Source organism: Cottoperca gobio, chromosome 8 (assembly GCF_900634415.1).
Source record: "Cottoperca gobio chromosome 8, fCotGob3.1, whole genome shotgun sequence".
NCBI classification, from domain to species: Eukaryota; Metazoa; Chordata; class Actinopteri; order Perciformes; family Bovichtidae; genus Cottoperca; species Cottoperca gobio.
Window position 1 is genome coordinate 20993701 of NC_041362.1, and position 18304 is coordinate 21012004.

At 42.3% G+C, this 18304-nt stretch overlaps 1 protein-coding gene across 1 annotated transcript; it reads right to left on the reverse strand.

Annotated features, from left to right (window-relative positions):
- Positions 1-1398: 1398 nt before the first annotated feature.
- Positions 1399-5939, reverse strand: hoxb6a (homeobox B6a). The gene is made up of 2 exons (XM_029437154.1): positions 4604-5939; positions 1399-2751 (listed from the first exon to the last, which is right to left on the reverse strand). Exons 1-2 carry the CDS (start codon positions 5163-5165, stop codon positions 2474-2476), a joined length of 840 nt encoding a protein of 279 aa, XP_029293014.1. The 5' UTR covers positions 5166-5939; the 3' UTR covers positions 1399-2473.
- Positions 5940-18304: the final 12365 nt, after the last annotated feature.

Sequence of the window (18304 nt, forward strand, 5' to 3'; positions counted from 1 at the left end):
TTTGGAGGAAAAAGAGAATCAGTGGATAGAAAACTTTGACATACAAAAAGAAGTCTAAACCATTCATTGCCAAAAAAACATGAAAACACCTAACACGTGTATGCAGTTAGTACGTGTTGGTCTGTCAAATGAGCCCTCTGGGTCACAGTGAAACCATTTCCACTGTTTAACATAGAACATCTGCCAGCATGCAGTTCTCAACAGCAGGCATGGTCAAAGCCAAAGAAGCCTATACAATAACTACACAACAAGCCACACCAGGTTCTCTGCCTGTTACACAACTTCAACTTTCTGATATTGAGCATTGTCTGAATTTAATCTCGCCGATGTGCGCTGTGGTATTAATTATTTACTGAAGACCAAGGTCTATTACCCTGACAGCATGTTGTACAACTGAACAGGACAGGCTTCTAATATATATACTCCAACTCAAAATAGTCAGGACCACAAGTTGGGTCAAAGAGCTGGCTCCCAGCAGAAGCCAGTGTCCCCAATAGAAACATGTCAAAATACTCATAATTAGAATAACATAGCAGTAGGAGTCTTCTAGGCAGTAAACTGTTGACAAACTCATGCAAAATAAGTAGCATTATGGTAACGTTAAGAAAAGTGTAGAATACATTTAGAAATTATACACTGATTAGGAGTGTTATAAACATTATACTAGCATTTCCTACAGTGTGATATTTTCTACCATCCCGCTAAATTAATAAAGCGTTTCCGTGTAAACTCGCGGGCATAATATATGAAATGCAGCGAGGTTGTCATACATAGTAGCGTAAGTGCGAGTTCCCTGTTTATTAATGTGTTGTAGCTGTTACTGTGCGTGTTCATGTTTTTATGTCAACAGTAAAAATAATTTGCGAGAGATAAGATAATGTAGAAATAACGTTTTGTATTTACGCGCGTGTATCATTGAAACCCAAGCCGTGAGGTGGAACCCGCGCGCCGGTCACTCAGGGGACAAGCAGAGTTCAAAGGGTCGCGAGGACATTGTCCACTTTGTCTGGCTGAAGTGTGTGTGTGTGTGTGTGTGTGTGTGTGTGTGTGTGTGTGTGTGTGTGTGTGTGTGTGTGTGTGTGTGTGTGTGACGTGTCTGGCTGGTCGGCTCGAGGACAGGTCAACTTTCTCTCCCTCGGTCTGGTCATCAATTAGTTCAGCCCGCCATCAGCGAGAGCTCGCGCCCCTTGTCACTTCCCCTCCGGACAACTGCGTGCGCTGCCTTGGCCTCGGCCCCGGTCTTGGTCTCGCCTCGCGCGCCCTAAATATTTGCTTGCATGATTTAAGTAAGAGGGTAAAAGGTTTATGAGTCTTTATGCGCGGGTGTAAGTGGACACTAACTCAAAAATAAAACTCTGTCTACTGCTCGATGTTCACTTATGACACTGAACTAAAATGTTAATGTTTGTTAATGTTTTAATTAATTAACCAACAAACCCTCCATTAAGAATCTCTCCCAATACATACTTGACATTTTATTGAACATTTCTCATAGGTAGTATACATAATTACTTGACAAAAACACTAACATAAACAAACAATGTAAAAATCCATAAAATATACGCTTTCCTGAACGTTTTTAGGTAGTTTGGAGAAAAACATCAGTAGGTTAACACCCCCTCCTACGCGCTGCCTCTATATTGGAAAAGTAAAACACCTGGACTGGTGAACATACCCCTCCTCGACCCGCAATTACATTATTTTCACCGTACAAGGTGATTTTTTTTCCTTGCTTAGTTCTATACAGTTTAAATATGAACACCGTATAACATACATACACTTCTCAAATAGCTTTTCCTCTCCACATCACTGTGTGTATGAGCGTGTTTGCACGTTTAATTGAAGGTATACTACACACAACACGTTTACAAAATAATAATAAAAAAGGAAAAAAGTGGGGATCGTTCCTAAAGTTTTAAAACAAGTGCCTGATAGACAGAAAGCACATTTGACAAAAATCAAAACTAAGTAGAATAAGAAGTTAGGTGGTTTTCTCGGAATGCAACACAACAGTGTGTCTTAAACAATCTGTTGGGTAGCGTGTTACTTATTTACGGTATATTTAAATACACTTTGAATGCCATAGCCTGCCCCACCACCACCCTCTCTCTGTTTTTATGTGTTTGTTTATCTCTTTTTTCATTTCTTAATTGTATCTGTATTTTCAACAGTCACGCGGTTCTTTCTCAAGAATCATTTACAAATTATTTCCCAATTGTCAGACCACACAGAGAGGCAGTTGGATACACGAGGGATCCAAAAAGGAATCCTCTTCATTTGAAAGTGTGTCACCACTGCTCAGGTAAAGAAAATGTAATTACATTAAATGTAGGCTACTTTTTCCCAGTGTTTTCCCATCAGACAAATGTCTGGACGAACTTTGAGACGGGAAGGGGAAGGGATTAACCAGCATGTCTTTTTCTCCATCTTCCTTTTTTAAGTGTCTTACATCAGTCTTTTTCCCCCTCCTCTTTCACTCCGTCCGTTTCTCCTCTTCCTCTGCACCGTTCACCGTGGAGGAAGAGGAGGATGATGAAGAGGAGTTCATGAGCTTGTTTTCCTTCTTCCACTTCATCCTCCGGTTCTGGAACCAGATCTTGATCTGCCGCTCCGTGAGGCAGAGCGCGTGCGCGATCTCGATCCGCCGCCGCCGCGTGAGGTACCGGTTGAAGTGGAACTCCTTCTCCAGCTCGAGCGTCTGGTAGCGCGTGTACGTCTGCCGCCCGCGCCTCCCGGGGCTGCCGAAGGTCCCTGAGAGAGAATGAAAGACAGAGAGAAAGTTATATTTTAACCAAATGTATAACACAGAGGCTTTACCTGGTGACTTAGAGAGGGAGAGAGAGAGGGGGGGGGGGGGAGTCACCTTCAGGGCGGGTTTTAGTCTTATTCTAGTTATCATATATATATATATATATATATATATATATATATATATATATATATATATATATATATATATATAGAGAGAGAGAGAGAGAGAGAGAGAGAGAGAGAGAGAGAGAGAGAGAGAGAGAGTAGAGTTTAGTCCACCCAACCTGAACACTTGGGTGCTCTTTGGTGAAGGCTGGAATTATGATTTTGTATTTTTGTGGAACCAAAATAAAACGCCGTAAAGAATACCAACCCATTTATTTAGGATATTTAATTTCCGAAAATGACATTTTAATGCATTGAGCAGACAAGAAAGAAACGCAGTGTTCCAGTTTTAAGCCGACTCTGTAAAAATAATAATATTAATTATATAAGAAAAAGGTAAGACAGTAACGGTAATATTTCAGAGGGTTTTCCCCCAGTGAGGATCATCTTCCATGGCTTTAGTCTCCTCTGATCCTCACTAACAGTGTTTTGGCCCCCGGTAGTAAACAAATCGCCATGTTGTCAGTTCAGCAGCTTCAGTTTCTGTATCGATCTGAAAGGCAGAGCATTGGTGGAAAACCGCACGCTGCTCAGAGCAAATATCTAAATCTAAATACCCATAAATAAAAAATTGGCTAAACCGGATTATAGAGGAGCACTCTGGATTTCTGTGCCACTCTGTTCTCTCTCCAGCTGCCATTTACATCTTCAACCGTCATTTATAGCTTGCGTTGCGTTTTATTTCTTATACATTTCTTTGCAGCGGAGCCTGTTTCCACCTCATCTGTCTTAACTCGGAGTGTCCTGCAGGGCTTTGTAGGCTACAACAGTAGCCCTGCATCATCCACCATTACTCACTACACTCTCACATGCCGCTTTTCTCTCTTAAACAAAGACACTCAGAATTGCAGTACAGTGGCCCACACCGATCATTTCATACTGTATTTCACCAGACAGTGTAAAAGCGGACAACATTATGCTTATTTAGGACATTCAATTCAATCAAATTCTGCCCCGCTTAAAATGGTTATGTATGTCTCACTTTTACTCCGAATGTGGCAGATGATTAATCTAATAACTAATCTGTTCGATTATGAATAAACAGTGCATAACACTGTCTGCGATACAAGGTTAACAGCACGGGTTTCTTATATGATAACATATACAAGTTGTGAAAAATAAAAGCAGGAACTTTATCAGTAGCGGGATATAAAACATTTTTTAAAATGGAAATCAAATAACATGTTTTCTCTTTTTATGTAAGATGGTTAATAATCTTTTAAATGTTCCTTTTTTGTAAAGGCAAACCAAAAAGAAGAAGATGTTTTTTTTTATAAAGAAGTAAAAGAAAAAGAGACAGAAATAGATCACTGCATGCTTTAAGTTTCCTCTTTGCCTATCTATCTTTCTATCTGTTCATTGTTTCACCCACAACACTCTCTGACAGGCTTTTCCTCTCTAACTTTCTGTCCTCCTGCTTGGTAGCAGCGTCGGTCAGCAGGTCACATACAGTAACAGGAGCTCCAACCCAAACAAACCCGGTTTATGACGGACAATAAAATACCGAGCACATGACTGACTGACAGGCCAACAAACGGGGATCATAAAGCAGCTACTGTGAGAGGAGGAGGAGGAAGAAGAGAAAGGAAAGACAGCAGAGCGGCTGACAGAGGAAACAAACGTCAGTTTTATGAGGGGGATCATAAAATATGCAAGAAAAGAGGAAAAGGAAAAAGGAGACACTCACCGTTGCACGAGTTCATCCGCTGCATCCACGGATAAATAGGGGCTGATGACTGTAGCTTGTCGTCCATCGTTTCACCGAACATCCCTTTCCCACTCAGCCCTGCGCACTCCGCTTTACGGTGCATGCCGTCCTGGCTCAGCGCGAGCTGGTGCTCTTCCAGGCTGCATGCGTGCTCCTTGTCCCGGTAAAAGCTCGTGGCCACAGCTGCAGCTGCTGCTGCCGCCGCTGCCGTGGCGTAATCGCAAGCACCGGCTACGGTTGCGCCCCCTACACCGACCCCTGGCGCTGCCCGGTGCCCGCCGTACGCTCCATTCGCCGCCTGCTGGTAGTAGGTGGACGCCGAGTACGGTTTATCCTGATGCACGCCGCCGCTCGCGCCGTACGCCACAGCTGCGGCAGCGGTAACGGCTGCTGCCCCCGAGTAGTGTCTGAGCGGATGGTCGGCGGCGTATCCCGAGGAGTAGAGCGGGATCTGACCCAAGAACGACTCTGCCGCCTGCCCGCCAGCACCCGTTCCCGGTAGCGTCACCGGGAAAGTGGAGTTGACGAAATAGGAACTCATCGGGAGAAAGTAGGATAGAGAAGAAGGAAAAGGAGAGAAGAAAGGAGAGGTGAAGAGAAGAGGAGGAGAGGGGAGGATAGGAGGGCACGAAACAAACACAACAACAACGTTCACACGGTGGTGAAGAAGAAGAAGAAGAAGAAGGAGGAGTAGAAGGAGGCTAACGGCTAACGGCTAACGGTTCTCCCTCCCGTCCTCCTTCCTCTGCCTTCCCCTGCCTGCACTTTATGATTTGTTGTGTTTTATAGCCGACAGTCCGACGGGCTGCTGCTATCACTTAGTTTATCGCAGATTGGGAGGAGTGGGGTGAGGAGGGTGAGGGTGAGAGGAGGCGAAGGGGGGTATCTGGGTGGCTGAGTGCCAGTGTGGGACAGAGAGAGAGAGAGAGAGAGGGGGGGGGGGGGGTCTGTGTGTATGTGTTTGTGTGTGGAGAAGACGGGATGGGGTGAGGAGGGGTGTAAAGGGGAAGAAGAGACCAGCTGACCTCAGACTGACCAATGGGGAGCTTCCGTGCCTGGCATTCGTTCGAGGAAGAAGAGGAGGAAGAGGGGGGGTGGGGGGGGGGCTGTGTACTACCGCTCCCCCCTCTCTCCCACCACATATTCCCTTTCCTATTTCCCTTCTTCAATTTCCCACTCCCTTTCTCTCTTTCTAATTCTCATTCAATTTCTCTTTCTAATCTTCCTCCGGTTCCCGGTGAGATTGCGCAATCACACCGGAATCCTTCGCGCGTTAAATTGATTCTTTCTCTCCCTGTGTGTCCTCCTCCGTCTGTTGTTGGACCCATAAAATCCAGCAGCTCACACACACACACACACGCACGCACCTCACCCCCCCCCCCCCCCCCCCACCCTTGAGGGGGGGGGTTGCTGCTGCACCACCAGAGGCAACCGAATAATAAAACATATTCCCGGCGCTTTGCACATAATACCGAGCGTATTAAAATGAATTTGGCGAGCGTAAATCCCAGCCAGCATGTGTGTGTGTGTGTGTGTGTGTGTGTGTGTGTGTGTGTGTGTGTGTGTGTGTGTGTGTGTGAGTGTGGATGTGAGTTATCCTACAATTTAATGTGCGCTATCCACGTATATAATTGAGGTGTTTGTACATTTGTAATAGGTATATTTGGGTCTGTGGGTAGATTTATGCACCCCCATGGCCCTGTGTGTGTGTGTGTGTGTGTGTGTGTGTGTGTGTGTGTGTGTGTGTGTGTGTGTGTGTGTGTGTGTGTGTGTGTGTGTCTTTTCTTACATCAGGCCTTTCATCGCGATTATTTTTTCTCCATCGGACGAGTAATTGATAATCTGGAAGGGATTTTGTGAACATAATCTGGTAGTTGTAAATGTTTTATCGGTGAAAGATATCCCGGATGATAGGGCTCTGTCCCGTGTTCTGTATGAATAACATACTGAGTTGGTTCCAATCTGTGGCGTCTGTATAAAATTAAAACTGAAGTGTTCCAGTTGTGTTCTGCAGGAGCTTGATCAATGTGCGCAGTGAATTATTATTTTTTTCTTCTGTGACACTGATTAGGCTGAAATGTAAAGGGAGAAGAGGAAAGAAAACAGTCTCCGAGTTTCCCAATTTCTCCCGTTTTCTTGACACTGATTATAGCCTCGCGCCTGAAACTCTTTCCATGGGGCCATATATATTCAAGTGAGATATATTTATAGAAATAGCCTGAATGCTGAAGAAAGAAAAAAATACATTTTCATATAAAATATAGTCTATCAAGTCAATTTCTAAATTCTTCATGTTTAGGCAATTACAACGAGATGAACAGAAATAACATTTACAAATTCTCAATGACTAGACTCTTATCACATACTTGTCATTAGTATGTTATTAAGATATCATTGTGGCTACAACACTAATAGTGTTCGAGTTTATTTATTGTACTTCTCCTTCTTCTTCTTCTTCTTCTTCTTCTTCTTCTTCTTCTTCTTCTTCTTCTTCTTCTTCTTCTTCTTCTTCTTCTTCTTCTTCTTCTTCTTCTTCTTCTTCTAAAGAAGTAAAGAGAAGAAGATAGTGAAAAAGAAAAACTTCGTCGGCCTGCTTTTAATTCACACTTACAAACGGAATATGTGTCGCTGAGGTCGTAAAATAACCGCAGCCATAAATAAATCTCCCTCTCTGTGTTTCCCCTACAGGCTCTGACTTGTCTGCATGGCCCAACTGCAGACAGTCCGACTGACAAATAAAGACAAAGACTCTATTTTTACTTTTACTTTACCCTCCCACCCCCGTCCATTCCTCCATGTCTTCTCTCTTTTTTAAGTAACACTGTGCAGAGCAGGGGACAGATCATAAGTTTAATTCTCAAGTCTCGCTCTCTGTGAAGGATCACACCGACAGTTGGGGAATCTCTCTTTTTAACTTTCATTTTGACCTCTCTCTCTCTCTCTCTCTCTCTCTCTCTCTCTCTCTCTCTCTCTCTCTCTCTCTCTCTCCATGGCAGGACGCTCCGTTTCCTCTCCGCTTTGTGGGAACGGGAAGCAGCAGCATTGTGTTGTAGCTGACTGTGGTTTAATCATTAATGAGCAATAACAGTCGGGGCAGGACAGACATGTTCTACAGCCTGGGACACACACAGAACGGTAATACTATTATTACGTACACAGTCCATATGCATTAGCACAGGTTTAACGTGATTGTGGCTTTGGCATGAGAAAGAAAACTAACTTAGTGGTAGGCTACCTGCTCAGCAGCTTGGAGGGTAAATATGACTTTCTGACATATTCAAATGTATGCAATGCAGCAGTTAGAGTGTGTGAAACATCAACAACTGAGCTAAACAACGACACTGGATTGATATGCTGAAATAAACTGGAGAAAAATGTATTTGCAATGTGTTTAATTAAATAGTAGGCCTATCACACAGCGTAAATAACGGCAGGCCTCAGTGTGTGAGGTGTAAGTGCCTATAACAAGTGTTATAACACTTCGTGAGTGTGTTAACTATGAAGTCTAAGCTATTTTGGATAATATCAGACTTACGTTTTAAAAATCCTACGTGACAAATGTACCTTGTAACAGGCGCAACATTAAGCGTTAAGTGTTGCAGTAAATACACTCCTGTGTTATTCACATTTACAAGGCTATAGCCTGTTACAAGCCTATTTTAACATAGCATAGCATTATGACACAAAATATGCATGCCGTAGTCTAGCCTGCACGCTAGCTATGTGTGCAGCTGAAGGGTGCTGTATGAAGCGGACTGCTGTTTGTCGTTGCAGGTGTGTTGCAGTTCGGGAGAAGTTCGGCAGCAAAACGGCACCAAAGGGCCGAGAGGGAGGCTGAGACTGAAAACTGTGTAGTTAAAGTGTGTCCCGATGGAAGCAGCATTCAGTGTGAGAGAGCGTGAAGGAGAGGAACACACATGGATAATAGAAAGACAGAAAAGCAGACAAACATGTTGCTTTAAAGGAATAACATATGTGAACTACTACTACTATATTAATAAGCCTATTAATAATAATAATAATAATAATAATTATTATTATTATTATTATTATTATAGTAGTAGTATTACAAGCTCAGTATCCAGGATAGGAAACAATGTGTGTGTATATAATAATCCTATAATAATAATAATAATAATAATAATAATAATAATAATAATAATAGTAATAGTAATAGTAACAATAATAGTAATAGTAATAGTAATAGTAATAGTAATAGTAATAGCAATAGTAATAGTAATAGTAATAGTAATAGCAATAGTAATAGTAATAGTAATAGTAATAGTAATAATGATAATAATAATGTAAATATAACCTGTATGTGTAAGAGTATGCATACAGTTTTTAACCGCGACAGGGTGATAATGCGGGCGGCAGTAGTGTTACAGTAGTTTAATAACGGGCACAGCGGCAGTAAATCAGACTCCTGGAGCTGTGATTGAGCTGCAGTGTAAACAGCTAAACGCTGCTGAAGGAACTCCGGGAATCTGAGAAACTTCAGAGATTATCGACAATTAAAGCTGAAGGAGTCAGAATGCTGCTTTATAGCTTTATGGCCGTGTGTGTGTGTGTGTGTGTGTGTGTGTGTGTGTGTGTGTGTGTGTGTGTGTGTGTGTGTGTGTGTGTGTGCGTGTGTGTGTGAGACCTCGGGACTTTTATGGCTTTATGACCGTTTATGACTCCTTGTAAAGTCCGAGGAATGGCGACGAACTGAAAAACAGGCCCGCAGCAAACAGCAGATGAACACATGTGCTGTGCTGCACATAAGGCGCTGTACAGTTCATCTGCGGTTCATTTCAGACCCTGCAATTCTCACACTGCCGGCGTTTCAATCAGTTAAAAGCATTGAGAAATAATTAACTGTCTATGAAATTAAACATTTGCCATTTATTTTATTGACTTTTGTCCTTTCTCTCTTTTTACCCACAATTTGGTTTCAAGCCTTGCAGAGAGATAAACTACACTAGAAAATGTTTTTAAATATTCCTTTACCGAGGAGACAGAGGAGGTAGGATTAAAAAAAAATACAGGTGGTTTCTATTTCAAAGTTAAAAATAGGCTTCGACGTGTTGGAATTATCAGACAGATCGTCCGTTCGTTTAATCACATCAGGAGATAATGGGACTTTACCTCTAATAATGCTGTTTCACTTAAATACAACAATGTAGAGGTCTACATAATGTCCATGCCTTTACAGTATACTGGGAACATGGTGTGTGTGTGTGTGTGTGTGTGTGTGTGTGTGGTGTGTGTGTGTGTGTGTGTGTGTGTGTGTGTGTGTGTGTGTGTGTGTGTGTGCACGCACGGGCTGACCAACCGCTCCTGCAAGAGTTAATGACAAACTGAAAGAAACTGCCTCACATGGAGCTTTTTTGTTTCTATCTATTAATCGTTTCTAGGCAGCGCGAGCCGGCTGGTCGTGTCCTTCACGGCACCGTGAGCTCGTGCTCTGGGTCAGTTCACCGCACTGTTACCGGTCGACGCGAGCCCTAAGCCACATAAGGGCCCCGGGACAAGTTAAAGATTAACGGACAGATGAATGCAGCATCACGGGGAGGGCTGCTTGTTTTTCTCTAAGTCTCTGATAAATAAGGAAGAAGCGGACACGCGCGAATGCAGGTGCACGTCATCACACACATAATCATTTCATGTTAGCTGCTCATTGGATACATTTTACGGTGTAAAAAGTTCTAAAATGTATAACAAAAGCAATTGTTATTGCAGCTTTTACATACAATTTCAGTTTTATATGAGTATAATTACTGTTGTTGGTATTATTTATAATACTGTTGTTGTATATATTAGAGTTGTTTTTAAGTATTATTAACTTAGTTTTATTGTAAATAAAAATACATTGACAACTTTCACTCACTTTTCACAACCTACACATTATTTGTAGATTACCACAAATATTATATATATTAAATATTATAAATGCAATATATATTTATTTATATTATATCAATATTCTGGTGCATTTGAATGGTTTATATGCAGCAGAATAATGATGTAGAATTCCCCTCTGATAAAACTGTCCTGATAATCAGAATAAACAGAAACATCATTAGAGGTGTTTGGATGTCGAGTAGAGGGAATGTTGATTTAATGCGCTGAAGTTGATTTTGAATGCCGGATTAAAATCAGGTGATGTCATAAATCAAATACAACACTGGATTACTGCCTTCCCCGCGGTATTTCAAATAATCACACACACACACACACACACACACACACACACACACACACACACACACACACACACACACACACAAGCACCTGCGTGCATATATTTGGGAGGTTGCAGGAGATCTCCAGATGAGCGAGCCAGTAAAAATGATGAAATCACAGAGCAGAGCAAGGACGAGTTATTATGTTTACACACACACACACCCACGCACACACACACACACACACACGCACACACACACACAGACACACACACACACACACACACACACACACACACACACACACACAGACAATATGAGCATACGCACGCGGGCAATGAAAGCTGGATGCCTTTGTTCGTCGCAACAGCGACCCTGACCAATCAGCACAAATTTTACGTCCTAAGATTCTGTTTCCTTGGGCACAATGCGCGCGAAACATTGTGTGTGTTCTTGCGCGCGCATGTACTTCTCCACGCCTCATTCACCAGTGTAACAGCAACCAGGCCCAGAGCAGCTTGTCCCTCCATGCAACAAATCTGTCTCTCTGCGTTTACATCAAAGAAAGAAAGTGCGCGCACATGCTCGCGCTCCCTGCCTGCCTGGTCTGGTTTCATTCCAAAGAGGACAAAAAAGTAAATTCGCTAGCATATCATCAGTTTGTCAACAGTTTATACACTGCAGACCACACGCACTCACACGCATGTAGCCAACAGCACATCACACCTTCGAACGACGCCATAGACACAGCATCGACACCAGGAAGCATAGCACGCGTGCATAAGGCTTTGACTAATCAAAATGAAATCAAATTAATTTATATAGCCGAGACGAGTGTGTAGCCCAGAGGATGAAGTGTGTGTGTTTTTGTGTATTTTATGGAATGTTTGGTACTATCGTCCACCTGCCGCTAGATGGCACCAGAGCGTCTTGTACAGCGGGCTGTGGCTGCTGCTCGGCTCACTGCTGAGCACCGCCGCCGAACTGCAGCACTGTCCGGTTGGGTCATTGTGACACCGCTGCTCGAGCTTCTGGAGCTGCACAGTTTAGCATGCTTTGTATGTGTGAGCCTTTTTAGCTCCACATTCCGAAGACAAGTCCCTAATACTTCATAGCTCGTATGAGCAATTAACACAGGTTATTACAATATTTGTAACTGACATTGTTTTATCTTTAGTTTGTATAGGAAATTAAAATGTCATTGTAATCACCTATGGGCTCAGTATCTGGTGCCAAATATCCCATGTCAATGACAAAAATAGTCTGCTTGTGATGAGCCTGTGTCCTGAGGATATGAATGTACGTGTGTCTTTAGAAATAATATTTGTACAAATGCATGTTTATATAAATAAACGTATAAACTTGAGTCCTAAAAATGCTCCTACTTCAGATGATAGCCTACAATTAGATGCAATTTCCGTTAGAACTAGCCAATAATGAAAATATTATTATTAATTATTAATCATATTAATAGTCAATATATATATATATATATATATATATATATATATATATATATATATTGACAACAGTTACAATCACTTCATCTGCAGTACTATAAACAGAAACAACAGCTGCAAATGACTAAAGTGTTTCGCTCAGCTTCAGCTTTGTGTTCTGTTTATTCTGGAAGACTTAGACCAAGTAGATCTTCTGAAAGAAAATGAATGCTTAGTATTTATATTTGATACAAATGTGGTAATAATACTCCAAATAATAATATATAATAATACATAATAATATATGTCAATATTAAGAGCATAAATCTGTGCCGTTGTCCCTCCTTCCCGTTTTTCTTACACACACCGCGTGTTTTAAATATGAAACAATTGAATGGAGAATGTGTGTGCTGTCATAATGAAGGAAGGACATGTGTTGTGAACATAACGTTCAGGAACTATACTAAATACATACTAATATTAATGTTACAATAACATACCTTATTCTGGATATTTTATGAAAAATGTCATTGGACGTAAAAAGAAAATGTCACTGATCCGGAGTTTTGCAGAATTGTCCCATATTGACGTTTGTCTGATGAAAAGGTTGCTGCATGAATTTGTTACACATGCTAAATTAAACACAAGAAAATACAAAGCCAATACTATACTTATTGTATATATATATATATATATATATATATATATATATATATATATATATATATATATATATATATATGATATTATAGGAAATGTAGTAGGCCACTAATGCTTATGATCTTATATTACTGTGTTGGTTCCGACAGAGCCATAGCTAAACCAGTCGGCACGAGACTATACCACTACTAGTTAAATTGTTGTCCTTGTTATATTTTTGATAACCACTGATATCTTTGTTGTTTATCAGAGATGTTGAGAAATGACTATTGTTCTGTCAAATGTAGGCTGTAAAGTGACTTTCCTAGCAATGTGTAGCAGTGTGCCAAATTCCATCAGAAATGTCTTTTCAGTTAGAGGTGTCACTGATAATCGGTGGAAACAGGCTCAACGTCTGTCCGTGTTCACCTCGTAGTGAGGGAGCAGCGGCGGATATTCAAAGCTGTACGCTTCAGCTATAAAATGTTACAATTGCATGTTTATTTTGTAGTGTCTATTAGTGTGTCTTGTGAATCCCATTGCAAAAAAACGTAAATGAAGCTACAGACCTCATCTTGTTTACCGTCTACGTCCACATCACAGTTGTGCGCCACGTTTTAGAAGCATGTAACCAACCACATGGTCAACAATGTCTGCACTGTTCATGTAGCAGCCCTCCGTGAACAAAGTGTCCATGATATTTCATACCAGTCTCACAGCAAACAATACACAGTTCTAATAATACTATTAGTAATAGCATAATAATAATAATAATAATAATAATAATAATAATAATAATAATAATAATAATAATAATAATAATAATAATAATAATAATAATAATAATAATAGTAGTACTTTATTAGCTTGTGGTTGTTAGACTTAACCAGTCTCCATGAATTTGAAGATACAGACATTCATTAGTTACAAAATAAACTGACAGCTGAGCAGAGACATTTAAAACTATATCTGAGGAGTGAGAGACAGTAACATATCTGAGGAACTATTCTCGGGTCAAGGATGAAAATCTCCCTGTGTATCAATGTGTGTGTGTGTGTGTGTGTGTGTGTGTGTGTGTGTGTGTGTGTGTGTGTGTGTGTGTGTCTGTCTGTGTGTGTGTGTGCGTGTGTGTGTGTGTGTGTGTGTGTGTGTGTGTGTGTGTGTGTGTGTGTGTGTGTGTATGTGGTTGGGATGAAGGAATTCCCTGTTTGATATTTGAGACAGCAACAAATTGTAGACCAAAGAGAAGACAAACAGACAGACAGACCTGCAGATGTGTGTGTGTGTGTGTGTGTGTGGGTGTGTGTGTGTGTGTGTGTGTGTGTGTGTGTGTGTGTGTGTGTGTGTGTGTGTGTGTGTGTGTGTGGCTTGTTGGGCGCTGTCCTGGCCGGTTAGGTGCAGACAAACCCCCCAAAAAAACAGCCTGCCCGCCGCAGGGAGGAAATGAGAAGGGAAACAAAGTCATAAAAAGTGAGCCGGACGGACTGAGACAAAAAAAACATTCCTGTGTCTGTACACACACAAACACACACAGAGGCTGTCAGTCAACTAAAACCTGGAAGCTCATCCACTGAGATCTGGAAGTGAAACAATTAAAAGTGAAACACAAAAGGCCATTTAGAAACAGAGAGCGACAGATGGAGGAGCTACAATTATCAGTTACCTGCAACCTGGTAAAGACCAAGTCTAAAATAAGAAACAACCGGGTCCAATGCACAAAAAGGTCTATTTTATTTTTAAATAAATAAAATAGCCTACGTGATTTAAAATGATGACAAATCCAACACACCTGCCCTCACATCAAAGCCAGCCTCTCTGTCGTGAATAGGCCTATCCCTCCCTCCTTCGTTCACCGTCAGCGGCTTGGAGCAAAAAGACCAACCAGCCGAGTTTTAACCGATGTATGGCTCTTCCGCAGCTAATCCCGCCACTTAGAGAGCCAGTTCATCTGGATAGTTCATCATGAAGACTAATCCAGCCAGGAAACGCTTTAATCTGAGGGAAAGTCACTCCTCGTTTATAACGTTAATGTGTAAACCAGAAGCAGCAGAAACAAGCAAAGCATGCACTTTGACTTGTTTTGCTCCTTTAACAGTGTGCATGCAGCAGCACGCGCTGGGCTACCGGAGGAGGAACGTGCATGAATGCCTCTTACCGTTTGTTGATAATCCGTCACGAGCCCCACACACCTGCAGCTGACTTCGGCGTCCCGCGTGCAGGCAGCCAGGCACCCCGGAATGGCACGAGACAGCCCTACCGTGTGTAGACCGGATGGATGGATGGATAATAATTGGAAGAAGGGGTGGCGGCGCGAGGAGGTGAGGATGAGGAGGACGAGGAATTGGAGGGGGGTGCATTCCCTGTTGTCACCCAGTCGTCAAAAACACCGCCGTCATCTTCATCACCTCCCCCATCATCATCCTCGCGGTGACAAGTGAGAAATTAAATAACATTTCCAAAAAAAAGAGAAATAAATATAACGAGAGCATCTCCAGGATGGTTCTCCCGGGTTTGGAATTGCGGCTTGCCGTCTCTTCGCCTCATCACAGCGGAACTGTCCCGATCTCTGTCCGCCGATTTAGCGTAGACAGCAGCACGAGACCAGACGGAGCGCGGAGCCATAGCGGAGGAGGAAGAGCAGGAGAAGGAGGGGGAGGGGGCGGGTTGTTGTCAACGTCTCTTCGTGCAGGTTTCCTCAGTCACAACCAGTATTCTCATTAACTAATCCGTTTAATTATAGCCGGGCGTTCATTTCCTCGCGGTTGCCCGGCTCCGCGCGGCGCCTCGCGAGCCCCGGGCAGAGCAAGGGAGGAGAGGCGGCTGTTCGGGCCGGAGCGGAGTGCAGCAGCAATATAGCCACTTGGGAAATCATAAAAAGTTCATGTTCACGTTAAGCGCGTCCACATGACCAGCCCGTCGGCCAATCCCTGCGCGCGGCCACTCATAAACTTGTATCACAAAGTTGTAAATTTTCATAAAACAACAAAGAATTTATTGCATTTCTTCATGGACTGCTGTTAGAGGCGACCTGCTCTTTTTCTTTCTCCCATTCTCCCCGACGCCATTTTCTTCTTCTTCTGCCCCTCTGAAGAACAACAAGCTCGCATCTCGCAGCAGAATACATTTAGGAAGATGCTTATGTTGTCCTGTTGTCTGGTAAACTATCTGTCTCGGTTCGGTGTGTGCTGTGCTACATGCTGCTTGATTGGACTATTGGAGATGTGTCCAGGCTGCAAAGGTGTTTCTAAATGCATTTTTATCAACATTAAAACCCAAAACGTTAAGAAATACGTGTTGTTACTATTTTGCAGTGCTACTGCAGAACACACAAAGCACTGTGTTCATGAAAGTTTGATCATCTGTACGTAACATTTGGGTGTTAGTGTGAGTATTCCTCAGCAGTGTCTATAATAAGGGACCACCAGATGTAGCTCCAGCCAAAAGGTGTCTGTGAATGAAAGCAGCTCCAAGGTGAAGCTAGCTCTCTGGGTGGCTGCTCCACAACCGAAAAAAACAAGAACAACGGTGACCACTGCTGTGTTGGCCAAATATCACTTTCATGGAAACATGACATTCTCATTATTACCAACCACATAGGTGTATATGACAACGTATTATTTTGATAGCAATGTAAGGCTCCAGAGGGAAATAGCTGCATGCAAAGGGAGATCCATGCGCCTTGTGTGTATCTACCCAGCTGCAGGATGAAGTGCTGCACACTGTTGTGTGGTGAATAGCTGACATTTGGCCCGATGGCGATTTGCAACCACAACGACAGCCTCACCTGAGTGGTGGTGTGGGCCCGAATAGCCGCGCGTAAAAACGGTTTCGCAATGCGGCAACGCGTCACCGTTTTAACGGCCTGCAGGCCCGGAGCCGCAGGATGCTCACAGACGCAGCAAAGACACACCACAGTGATTTAAAAAAACAAAACCTTGCTTACAGTAACGGCACATGTTGGGAGGATAATCAGTTTCCTTTTCTAGATTTCAATATTTCAATTGAATTGTTTATGAACTTCCTGTCTTCTGAGCCTAAACGCCTCACGAATATTACATGTAAATGCTTGATGCTGCCATATTTGCAGCACTACGACACAAACAATTCGTGTTTCTGCTTCTGATAAGAATGAACGGCCGAGGAACGGAATTTGTCCAAATCGATATTTTCAGCGCTAAACTCTCGGATGCCAAAACCAGCATATTGGACAAGTTAAAATGCTGCAACCAAAAGATTATATTTCGCCCCTGCAGCGACCTGCATATACACAATACACCTGATCAACAGTTTCCTGTTGTACCTGGTTCCCTCGGAACTTCTTTTTCTATCAGTATTATAAACTATGCAGAGATTCTAATTCTAATAAACCCTGGAGGTCAAATAATATATTCAAACTGCTATGAACAATATTAAATACTAGCAAAGTACTAAACTAACACTTGGTTATCATATAAAATCAGTCTCCAGCGCAGAGTGTTCACGTTTGTTTCTGAAAACTAGATTTTTAACCTCCACTGACCCACATGTGACCCTTCCAAACTGCACGTCTGGTTAGACGCGGATCCAAAGCTTCCTCTATGCAAGTGTAGAAATGACCAGAAAACAAAGCAGCAACACAGAGCAGGAGGCACAAACAGGCGGCTCAGTGCACTTTCTGTTGGTTTCTTTGTGTGTTTGTTGCTTTTATTGTGGTTTCCGGCCTTTTCAAGGACGCAATAAAGACATTAGGACCTGCCTTAACATCCCCCACACACCACCGCCCTCCATAAGTTTATGTGTTTTTTTTTTGTTTTTCTACAGACAGCCGAGGACTTCCAGAGGCAACACTATCCCCTAGAAATTTTGTTTGGATTTGGCGAGATTTTATGCAGCTTGAATGCAGCAGACCTGGATTTTTTGGCACGCAAAACTGCGATTAACGCAGGTAAAGTGTGCGGGAACGGCCCGCAGCTCGTCACTCTCTGTAGCGAGCTGTGGGTTGTGAGGGTGTCTGTCGGTCCGGAAGGAGGACATTTTAAATAGAAATGTCTTCTTGTTTTAAACAAAGAGGCATTAAGAAATCCTCAAAGATAATGAATGCGTGAATTATTAAAATGTCCTTGAAAAAGGGTCACATCGACTTGATTGAAAGAAAAGGATTTTTTTTATAAAGACCGTTGTGTTGTTATTGTGTGTGAGCTTTAAATAGGGCTTTGTTCTAGGACACTAATGCACACATATGTCGCTTTTCTTTGCAAGCTAATATTTGTGCAGTTTCTCTGGGTCATGAGATCATGTATTATATATTGATTTACATTTCTCTGTATAGCACTGGTGATGCAGAACAAAATGTCCACGAGCTCTTCGGTGTCAAGTGTTACAGTTCAGAGCAGTGATATCAGTGTTATTACACTTGAAACTGGCTCTTTGTGTAACATATCCAGACACAGCCTTTT

Excerpts from the sequence above, each read along its gene's own strand:
- hoxb6a (XM_029437154.1), bottom strand. The coding sequence starts at position 5,165 with ATGAGTTCCTATTTCGTCAACTCCACTTTCCCGGTGACGCTACCGGGA. Across the intron at positions 2,752-4,603 it reads GCGGATGAACTCGTGCAACG|GGACCTTCGGCAGCCCCGGG; the intron begins GTGAGTGTCTCC and ends ATTCTCTCTCAG.